This window comes from Barbus barbus (genome assembly GCF_936440315.1).
Source record: "Barbus barbus genome assembly, chromosome: 8".
Lineage (NCBI taxonomy): Eukaryota > Metazoa > Chordata > Actinopteri > Cypriniformes > Cyprinidae > Barbus > Barbus barbus.
Window position 1 is genome coordinate 16,330,126 of NC_136736.1, and position 12,023 is coordinate 16,342,148.

Consider the following 12,023-nt stretch of genomic DNA (forward strand, 5'->3'; position numbering starts at 1 on the left):
AAAATACAGAATAGTTCACTGAACCATATAGGCAAAATCAAATAAATAAATAAAAAGGCCTAAATAAAGTTCACATAAGAATAAAATGTTAATATAATAATAATTAAAATATAAAATAAACAAAGCAATAATAATAATAACAATTATTTCAAAATGATCATTAAGTGATTTTCCTTAATTATATAAATGAGGTAATATATTACAGTGTGTGGATAATTATGCAAGTTGATATTCTGATCTTTTTTTTTTTCCAAGCACATTTCCATACCACATCAATCTTAATAACTATTAATAATTTGGAATTTAATCATTTACCTGTAAGAGATATTTAATAGTCCATGAAGTCTGAAATAAAAAACTCCTTATATTTGGGTGTGCATAGTTATTAATCAGGTTTTCCTTTACAGATAAAATGAGACAAAAAATAGATTTTACTCCGACTGAAAAGTCAAAAATCATTAAATGCCCATGAGATATTCAAAACTAATGCAATACAGAAATTGCAAAGTTATGGCAGACCATTAGACTGCAAAATGCTCATTTTCAGCAGGAAAAAAACAAAACAAAAACAAAAAAACAGGTGAAGAAGAAAAGACACGTTAACAGCAAAATAATTAAGAATTAAGGTGAAGAATTAGGTGTAAAACCATCAGAAACCCTTTAGTCTCCAGCACCACCATTTTCCAGAACTGCAACCTTCTCTGGAGTCTCCACAAGTACAAGGTGTCAGGTTCCCAGAGACTTGGGTTAGGTAAAGAATTCTAAAAAATGACCTTCATTTAATAAGAATCACATGCTGGAGTGAAGTATAATGCATGAAGACTGTACCACTGTTTGAAGAATATATGTATGTATATAGATACACACACACACACACTTTCATGAATGGGAGTCTCTGTAAATGTTGTCACGTTTTGTGGTTCACGCAGGAAGTATGTTTAAGGGGGTGCTAGTGCATGTAGGGGTCTGAAACCAGTTCCAGTTTTAGGTCTAAATATAAAGACAACCACAAAACCTCATTATTTGCATGCGTTCTCATCTCATGAATAATATAAAAAGAAACTCAATTAATCAGAATCATTCTTTCCATCAAGGAAAAAGCAGAATGAACAGAGATCATCGTGGGTTGGGGATGGTTTCAGTGTTCTGCGAATCGGTTGCCATGGAGATCGCAAAGTGCACTGGTTCTGACGTGCTTTCAGTTTTAGATTAAAAACAGGAAACAAGAAGTCTTACTATAAATCAGCTTAAAGGCAATTTCCTGTCCATCACATGTTTGAGAGAGATTCAGTGACTGCCAGAAAATGCCTTTAATGCACTTTACTAAACAAATGCATGTAGGTCTTTTCCAATCAAGGGTTTCTGTCATTTTAACATTGAAAAGTTCTATTTCTTTTTCATCCTCTCTACCTCTCTTACATTTTTTGTATCTGTTACTCTCAAGTACAAACCCACTTTAACCCCAAATAACCCCCCTCCCGACAACTCTTCAAACAGACCATTTACTAGAAACCCCCCCACAGGGGTCTCCTTTACCTGCCCTCAATGAGGAAACTCCAGCTACTGTATGATACCAATAGAACGGTAACAGACGCATTATATGAAACCTAAACATGCAAATAACATCAACCACAAAGGGTGCAAGGAGAGAATGGAAACTTCCTGTTTGGCTCGTGATGTGTTCTTCTGTTACGCTGAAGGTTGAATTTGCCATACAAGCACGCAGGCAGTGGCCCTGCCGTTTTCAACAGCATTTCTATTGTGTGAAGACTTAGAATACAACAGATGGAGATTTTTATGACATCTGTGACCCTCTTAAGTCTCTGTCTCTTTCATAGCAGCCTATCTGAAACACAGAGCATATGCAAAGGTAAGATCTTCTTGTTTGTGATTTACTTCAAAAATTCAATACAGTGGGTTATTACTTTTGTTTGTGTAACCTAATGTGTTAAGGCTGATTTAGTCATATTAAATCATTTTTAACTGATAAGCTGGAAGCATGTGACATAAATCTTGATTTATTTGACTAAAGCCTTATTTAGCATGGGTTGGAATATGGCCTGGGACTGATTTTTAAATGCAGGGGCTTTGAGTCGAGAGGCCTGAAGTGGCCTGACAGCCCAAAACAAGGTATCTGCAAATGTAAAAATCAAATACAGTGTTTATATTTGTATGAGAATCAAGAAACTTTTAGTTTGTCTGTTTTATCAGCCATTCGGAAAATCACATTTTATGAGGTTGGATTTACAACAAACTAAAGTATTAATTCTTAATTCTGATATGACATCTCAATTAGGAGAAATAACATCAAAATGTGTATATTATGTTGAAATTATGAAATGTAAAGTCACAATTACAAGATACTGTAAGACCTGTTGTTTGTTTACATCTTGGCAAAAAGTGTATGGGATGAATGTGGAAAATGCCCTTATGGTAGCCAAATATAAATACATGATCATAAATAAAAAAATATGTATACAAGAAAAATCCATAATAGGCCATATACGGATAATATGTATAATGTGTAAATACATACAAGTAGAAAAAGGATTCAAGAAATTTTACATCTTGGTGCCAGTGTATAAATCAAAATCAAAATACAGTCTAACCGATTAAATGAGGTTTGTTAACTGAAATATTGTGCAGTCAGTCTCCTTTAAAAAAACAACTTTACCACAAACATCTAATTTCCGAGGCTGCAAAATACAATAGAGGACACAAACAGTGTCATTTTACAACAAGCTGATATGTTTTGCACTGATATTCTGACAGTAGAAATGCTGAGGGGGTAAATCATTCTGCAGAAGGATAATTCAGTCTTTCCTTTTTCTTTTTTTTTCTAAAGCGAAGTTCAAAGAAATTTGTTCAAAGAAACTTTGTCTCTATGACATCATTTCTCCACTCTTACAGGCAAAAGTTAATACTTGTGAACTTCAGAAACCAGTCAAAACTGTTCTTCAGTTTTGTTATTCTGGCATTTAAGCTTTTTCAGCTTGTTTTTTATTTTTATGAGTTAAGTATATAGGAAAGTGCCTGTGCACATTAATTTTACATAAAGTTGCTCAGACCACCAGGGATTAAAAAGACAACAAGCATAATTTACTCTATAAGCAGAGGCAGACAGGAACTAAGTACATTTACTTGAGTATTGTACTTAAGTACACTTTTTGAGGATTTATACTTTACTTGAGTATTATTTTTTTCTGGAAACTTATGACTTTAACTTCACTACATTTGAAAGACAAATATTGTACTTTTCTCTCCACTACATTTCTATCAAGGTCCTCGAAGTAGAAAGTCATTACTATGTAGCAGCTGTGAAAGTCAGTGGGTGATTTATTTTCTTCTCTAAAACATGACTTTTTTTTCGGACAGTTTATCAGTAATCACTCTTGTAGGGCAAGAAGTGATTTGCCAGCATTTTTTTAACACTAACCAGTTGCAAATTTGATATTTATTTACAACAATTCAATAATAAGAAGTTAATATTGTGGTATATATTAGACACAATATCGACTGATTTTGCCAAATTGTGTACGTGAAAATATTACGTATAAAGCCACAGAAGAACTGTTGTGCGTCTCCTGATAAAACACAACAGGTGTTGGACTTGAAGCAGCACTACACAGACCGTTCTGTGTATGACATCAAAGTACTGCAAGAGCGATTAGACAGCATTTCTGAAATTTTTGTTTTGATGTCAAATAATCTTGCTGTTTTGCTTTTTCTTTAAAGCAGCGTTGCTGTTGTAAAGTTATACAGCTACAGTTGTGTTGCTGGGTTTTAAAGCAGGTTTTGAATTTTTTTCTTCCTCCTTATCACTCTGTATTTACAGCAATTTCACTGTCCACTCTGTTCAAATGTGGATGAATGTCTACACATAGATGTGTGCACACACTGTCAGAGTTGTGTGAGACCACTACCATCCTGCTTTTGTGGGGGTGGGTAGGAGTGTTATTTATTTGTATTTTTTTACATTCTAAAAACTCTTTATTCCAAAGATACTACAAGCTAGTCAGTGTATTCAGTAGTTGTAATGTATTGTAAGTTGCTTCAGAGATTACATACAACAATAATAAAACAGTGCATTGACATAAAAAAAAGGAAATTTACTTTGGTAGTTAAGTACTTTTAAAAGCAAGTACGTCTGTACTTTTACTTAAGTAAAAATCTGTCTTTACAACTTTCACTTGTAATGGAGTAATATCTGACCAGCAGTCTCTGTACTTTCACTCAAGTAATGGAGTTGTCCGCCTCTGCCTATAAGTGATCTTGAGAACAGATGTCGTCTTTTTTGATAATGTGGGTGACTATGGTGATTTGTGGGTTGCATGACCACTTCTGAAAAAACTACAGACAAAGTAAATAATGTAATATAAGTATATATTGTACCAACGACAGATTTCAGATTTGAAAAGTTAAAACTTAAAAACTGTGTATTAAGCAGTTTTAAGATGTTATTGATGTTTTGTCTCCTCTACACCGCAGGTAATCTACCACCAGTTCAACACGTGGTATTGAACAGCAATGTTACCGTACCCTGCCCTGCACTCAGTGCACCAGAAATGGTCTTCAAATTATATAAAGGTTCAGAAGAGATCTTTTATATCAGCATTAATAATACATACAACAGCCCGAGGAGAGATTTCCCTGCCACTTTCAAAGTTAATGATACGAATAACAGTACCAGTTTTATCCTGAAAAGTGTAACGATGAATACTACAGCCCTGTACACTTGTGAGGCCGAGAGAATCTTTCCTCCTCCATTTCAGAAAGTGGAGCACAAACCACAAACTATTGTGTTTGTTGAAGGTATGTTCACTATGGTTGTTATGGAACATTGTCATTGTCAACACCATTAAACTACTGGCAATATAATTAGCAATTTGTAATACAAAGATTTCATTATTTGTGCTCTAGTTAATGTACACTTAAAAGTCACCTTTTGCATCATTCCTTTTCTGTGTGTGTGTGTGTATTCCCTGCTTTGTGGGGACAAATTGTCAAAATGTAAAAACGTGTAGTAATACCCAAATTAGAATATATTATGTATAGAATATATAGAATGTCAGGGGATGTCAGAAAGTTTTCTGAAAATCTAAAAATGCAGAAAGTTGTGAGTGATGGCTAGGTTTAGCGTAAGGGGATAGAAAATACAGTTTGTTCAGTATAAAAGCCATTATGTCTATGGAATGCCCCCATAAAACATGGAAACCCAATATGTGTGTGTTTCAACAGGGAGACCAGTTAAACAGCATGTCATCTGTCAACATGTTAGTCACCTGCCTTTTTGGATGCTAGGAGTCATGATCATATATGGGCTGGTAATGACTTGCATCGCTTTCATTCTGCGGGTAAATACTTATGTTTACATCTAGAAAAAGGGCTATTCAACATAGTATATTTCTATAATTTAAATCAGCGTAAGACTGATATAAGACAGTGGCTAATATCATTTTTAAATGTGCCCATTAGTAATCCTGGCCTCCCATTATAATATTGGTTAGCAATGCTGTTCCATTATTATATTATATTTTTAATAATAACATACAGTGATTATAGTGATTACACTTTTGATAGTATCATTTACCAACAAATATTTATTGATGGATTGATTTAAACTTTCATTTCTTTGAATGTTGACTAATTGATACATTGCCTTTGATAATTGTATTTTTGATGTCTTTCCCATGCACATCAGATCAAGTTGAGTCAAACTGATACATCCTTCAGCGACAAAGAATGCAGACGGAAGTGGCAGGGGGTTCAACATCCAACCTGGCAGGGCTATTACACAGACACTGTAGTATGAGACTATCTGACAACATTTAACAAACCCTGCCAAGTACAACCACTAAAACATCACATCAGACAACGATGATTTAAAAAGGGCACACTGCATTCTGAGAAAAATCTAACTACATTAGAATTTTTCATAGGTTTATGTATTATATTTTCATTTAACCCACTATTAAATGTAGCCAAAATGTTTTTAGCTTGTTAGCATGTGTGTGTGTGTGTGTGTGTGTGTTCTCTCTTTTTTTATTGTTAAATTTATTTGGAAATAAACAAAACAACAATATTTTCCCTTTTTTATGCTGTATGCACATTTGCCTGTCTAAAAGGAGGCCTACTATAGACTAGTTTGTTTTAGTTTGTCAAATAAAGCAAATGATATGTTAACCCAAACCTGCACACTGATTTACTACATCCACTTCAACATTCTCAGGTTTGTGAACCACTTTTCTTTTTAAGAACATCTCCCAAGGTCTCACACTCTCTCTGTCACACACACACACTGGAAAATGACAGTGTGTGTAAGAAACGTTCATCTCATGAAAGCTCTGCGTTTAAGAGTCCTGAACCTCTTACTGGTATGTAGCTTTTGCTTTCTTTTTCTGTCTTTCCTCTCTACCTTCTCACTCTTTTGATGATCAACAAGCAATAACACAGAACATCCACTGGAGGGAGACGCAGGACTTACATTCCATTAACCAAGAGCCGTTAGAGTCTGAAGGGCACTGTTAGTGAATGTGTTACTCTTTTCATTCTCATTCTCCCTCCCTTTCTGTAATCACCCAACCCTGTGTGCCAACACGCTTAAATAACTGTCTACCCACACTGCTCGCTCATCAGAGCTACAGCGCGCTTTCCAGTGACCAGTTTTACGCGCACAGGCATTCTCTCACAGACGCGCACGCAGATGCGGGCAATGGGTGCGCAGAATATTTTAGCGCGTATGAATATATAACCTTTAAATGCGTATAAGCCTTTCTTAAAATATACTCTAAGTGTAATATCGTCAATAAACAGTTTTAAATTGGTTTAGAAACCTATATTCGTACCAGTTCTCGCGGAGCAATGGATTTACAGAAAATGAATGAAAGTCAGATCCCGTTTTGGGAATGTTCAAGAACTCCAGACAATTCGAGCGTGAACAGCTCAGCGTTGGAAGTTAACGCCACCTGTAGCAATGCGTCAATAATTCAGAAATTCAAACCCACACGACTAAAAGGTAAGACAAAACAATCCATGTTAACGTTATGTTGTCTTGTTTTCCTTATTTCCTTACATTAATAAATAAATCAGCATGCTAAACACCACGAATCACATGATACGTTTAACCTCTGCTGATGGTACAAAACATTTTTTTTCTCCCAGTACAAATTATTCATTATTTATATACTTTAGCTATAACAGCGCGCCTGAACATTAATTATGAAATCATACATTCCCAAAGCAATAACTGCTCCGCACCAACCACTACCGCATATAGACGCAATAACTTCAGCAGCTCGTCTTTTAGTATGTGGGTTTATTGATTTAATATAGCCTACTCATTAAGCTAGTGGTTATTTTTCTTTTAATAGTACAGCAGTGTATTTAATACATTTTATATGTAAGTCAGTATTTAAGAAATAAGTCAATATTTTATTTTTTGTATTATTTCAAGAACTATATCAGAGGTAATGTTTAGTGTAATTAAAGCCCAAGGATGCTCTTTGCATTTTTCAGCTCTCATCAGCATCATTATACTCTCTGAACATGCAAATAGTGTTTACTTCATTAGGACATGAACAAAAAATCCTGGATAAATGTGATCACTAATTGGTAGGTTATTCAAAACCACTACTTCTTGAATGATTCGTGGGCAAGGGAATGATTATTCAATTTTTTTAATAATAATTTTGTTGTAAATCTATGCATTCATGCAAGGTTGTGAATCAGACTGACTCAAGTCAGGGGGAGTGTTTGGTAGCAGATTAAGCTGCCTGTAAGGTCCTTCAGGCTGCAAAACTCTGGCCAACAATTTCATCAGTTCATTTCAAACATCTGTAATTTGAGATATCCAACTTGACATTGATGAACCGAATAAAACCTCCCAGCTGGGAAAAAAAACCCCCATTGGATTTCATTTTTGTGCAAAAACACCCTAGCAGTGTCTTCCCTAATTACAAAACTGCTCAAGCATTACAGTCATCTTTTGCTGTTTTAGGAATCAACTAATTTTATAGATCCATGCATTGGTGACTCACTCAATCAGGTGGTTCCGCTCTTTGAAAAAGGAGTAGGTGAAATGATACAGTAGATTTTCAACAAATTCATAGATTGCCAGTTCTTAAAGCATTCATCGACATAAATGTGAATTATTTATGTTAAATTGGCAACACATTTAAAAACATATTACACCATCAATATTCTACCAAATGTTGTCCCAACTAACCCAATAGGGTTGAATGTACATTAGTTTGTTCAAGTTCTATAATTGCCATGTATGATTATTATATATACTGTATGTATAGTAATGAAAAATTACAAAGTACTAATCAAACTAATTATACACACAGATTCTTTGACTGGAGAAATCCCACTGTGGGGTAAGCACAAGGGTTCAGGTTGTTGCCGCTTAGCATAGCCCCATTTGGTAGATGACGCAACTAACCATCTGGCTACAAAGAGCATCTTACTCCATTGACATTCATTCAGAAATATCAGTGTATTCTGATGAAATAATATTTTTTTGAGAGCAATATAAGTGCACGAGTTTGTCCAAAGAGACTTAAAAGTGTAAAAAAAAAAAACATATTTTCCCCTGTCACAGCTCGGTATAGTTACTAACATCTGGTCCTACCAAAAACCCTACAATAAGCTTATTGTCTCATCAAAATAAACCTAAACAAATGACCCAATTTTTTACAAAATTATAATACTAAAAACGTTTCACATATGATACAACTGGCCATCTAAATTAATAAGTACATCTCTCTATGTGCACACACACATGCACACACCTAAGGAAAACAGCATGCATTTAGGAGAGGGGAGGAGCTGAAGAAGGCAGAACCAAGAAATAAGATAAACAATGGCGATTGATAATGACATTATGTAGAGTGTGGGTTGAACAGTAGGTGGGGATATTTGACAACTGCTATTAGTGGGCACAAGCAAGCCCAAATGCAAGCTCAAAAATCTGCAACCCATGACTCCCAAATTTATAAGCAACTTCATGAAAAATCAAGCTGCTTATAATAAAAGGACACAGCAGTTGCATGTTGTGCAATTTGCATTGCTATAATGCCATGTAATTTTCCTGCAGCTATAGAGTTATTAGTCACATGGCATTTTCGACTCATGTGATTGGCTTAAAATGATTGGCAGCAGACTTGAACCCGCTTATGCCGCCATGAGCGAAGCTGATAGATTTTAAATTGCATGCTCCTAGAGGTTTTCTGCACTAACATGAAGAGGCATTGGGGGAGTGCTAATGCATAGCTTGTTTAGTTTAATGTGGATCACTTAATATAATTATTTTAATACCACAAATGTCTGTATAAGAATGTTTTACCTATTTCTATACAGTTGTGATGACAATGCATTATTTTAGAGGTATGATTCTCTGAAGTTTTTTTTAATAGACTGCTCTAGAAATGAGGAGAGAAAGACATATTACCCCACTTTATTTGTTTTCCACGTGAAAGGAATGCTTTTCTCGGTACATATCTTTTAAAATTACAAATTGAAAGGTTCTGATTAAACATTTATAATTTGCTTATTATATTTTATCTCTCTTTAATTTTGACTGCTAATAGTCTTTCAACACCTCTCATACTCCACTGACTAGCTGTCTTCTCCACCCTACTCTCTCGTCTCCTGTTTCTTTTTCCACTTCTGGTATCCTATTAGCTGCGGCATCTCTTGCCAACTACCTGATGGAGTGTGAAGTGTGGCATTTTGGGATAGACCACTCAGTGTCTTAAGAAGGATCCCACATATTGTGTATCGTTACATCTAAGAGCAGTCATTTTAGGGTACTTGCGCTAACTAGAAATTTAAAATGAAATCATACGAGAGTTGGGGTTTCTGCTGGATCCCCTGTCCTCACTCCCTTACAACACCCCTGACTAATTGCCATTGCAGCATGAGTAAATTATGTGGTAATATAATTTGACTGCTGCTGGCTTTAAATGTATGTATTTGTTGATGATGTGGAGTGATGCTAACAGTTGTTATCTGTTAACTGCTGAGGTCCATATACAGTATGAAACAACAATAATAGAGCTAATTACAGGAACTCTGTTTAAACCCTTTCAAATGCAAAACTGAAGTTTTGACAAATTAAAATGTCTCGTGTTGTAATTTGTAATTGGCATTTAATCGGCTTTCGAATTTATTGGCTGAACAGGATATTATACATTTGCCGAACAAACATATAAACCAAACAGGACAGTTTTGTAGTGTTGACTGTGGTGTAGTGAAAAATTAGATCATTCTTTACCAAGCAAAAAAAACCAAAAAAACTTAAATTTCTGCATCAGCGTAATGGTTGGATGCTTAAACTGTGTTGCTGTGTTTTCTTAGGCACTAAAATTGAACAGAAGCTCTTAACATTAGACTTTGGCACTGTGCCTGAATAAAATAGCTTTAATTTTTAATTGGCTTCAAATTACAGCAAATCCTTTTACCCAGTCTAATTACGTGACATTCTAAAAATCACCGACTTACTGACTCCCGTTGACTAATTTTAATTTATCAAATTAAAAAGGACCCATTCATAACACTGGCACAAGCAATGCCTGTAGACTGGCTAATTTCCATACAAGTAAACTTCATGAAGAAAGCAGCTGACCTGACCAATGAATAAAACATCATAAAGATGAATTATTGAAATACATACATCAGTACTTGCCGGGTCACGCACACTGAAGAATAGTTCATAATTCAAACTTTGTTTACTCAAAATAGAGTGGCTCATATGTTATGTGTTGAGCTAGGGAAGGGCAAGCACTCAATTGTAGAGTGCAGATGGGTTTAAAACAAAATGCAACAAACTACCTTGTGGTGTAAAAATTCTGTGTGAGAGTATGTGACACACAGAGGGTGTGCACGACTTGAAGCAGTGCATGGCGGTTAGAAATTTTGTCTGACTTGAGACAGTGCCGACACCATGTCACTGTGACGTATGCCATTAGAGAACCGCAAGAGCAATTTGAGAACAGTTGACTTGTTCAGTTAGTGCAGTTTCACCAGGGTGGCTGCACAACTATTTCTCAATTATCCAAACTCACCAATGACAACGATCATGTGTATTTCGTGTTTATACTGACACCTTCAGTCCCACCAAATGTTTTTATAACAGTAAAAATTATTTTCATGTATATATATTCATATTATGTAATGTTTATCAAAATAAAACTAATAAAAATATAGACCCCAGTTTATTTGTATTTAAATAGTATAGATTTATATTTAACTTTATTCTCTTACATACAGGCTCTGTATCAAGCATTACATGAAGCACTGTTTTTGGGTTCTGGCTTTGTTTTGATTTTGTTTTCATACTTGCTAAAAATAATGACTGAAAAATAGTTTAACCAATAGCACGCAGGCGTTATACATAATCGACCAATCATGGTGTGCTAGAAGGCGGGATCTTCAAAGAACAGTCAAAGCAAAACAAATATGCGGACATATAGTTAGGGCCATATATATTTGGACACAAGCACAATTTTTATTATTTTAGTTGCTGACCAAAACATATTCAAGTTAAAGTTATATAATGTATATTTGCGTAAAGTGCACACTCTGATATTTAATTTGAGGGTTTTCACATTGAAACTGGAGGAAAGGTTAAGGAATTACAGCTCTTTAATATTACCTACCTCCTTTCTCAAGGGACCATGAGTATTTGGACAATTGACTCAAAAACTGTTTTGTAGACAGTCGTGGGCTATTCCTTCATTATTTCTACATCAATTAAGCAGGTAAAAGGTCTGGAGTTGATTCTAAGTGTGCCCATTTGCATTTGGAAGCTGTTGCTGTGAACCCACATCATGCGGTCAAAGGATCTCTACATACAAGTGAAGGCTTCAAAAACAAAACAAATCCATCAGAGAGATAGCAGGAACATTAAGAGTGATCAGTTTGGTACATTCTGAGAAAAAAAAGAATGAGCTCAGCAACATAAAAAGGCCTGGATGTCCACAGAGGACAACAGTGGTGGATGATCCGGGGATCCTCTCTCC

The 12,023-nt window shown here is 35.2% G+C and overlaps 2 protein-coding genes across 2 annotated transcripts in view; both read left to right on the forward strand.

Moving 5' to 3' along the window:
* The first annotated feature begins 1,687 nt into the window (after positions 1–1,687).
* On the forward strand, positions 1,688–6,186 carry LOC306873517 (T-cell-specific surface glycoprotein CD28). Its single transcript, XM_079422859.1, has 4 exons — positions 1,688–1,870; positions 4,489–4,812; positions 5,239–5,354; positions 5,702–6,186. The coding sequence occupies exons 1-4, from the start codon at positions 1,786–1,788 to the stop codon at positions 5,810–5,812; spliced, it is 636 nt and encodes a 211-aa protein (XP_079278985.1). The 5' UTR covers positions 1,688–1,785; the 3' UTR covers positions 5,813–6,186.
* Positions 6,187–6,861: 675 nt separating this feature from the next.
* LOC306874011 (cholecystokinin receptor-like) overlaps positions 6,862–12,023 on the forward strand; it is a gene marked incomplete at its 5' end in the record, with an annotated part of 41,809 nt that continues 36,647 nt past the window's right edge. The window contains one exon of the mRNA XM_079423669.1: positions 6,862–7,015. Coding sequence (XP_079279795.1) covers positions 6,862–7,015 — 154 coding nt within the window. The remainder of the gene's footprint in view (positions 7,016–12,023) is intronic.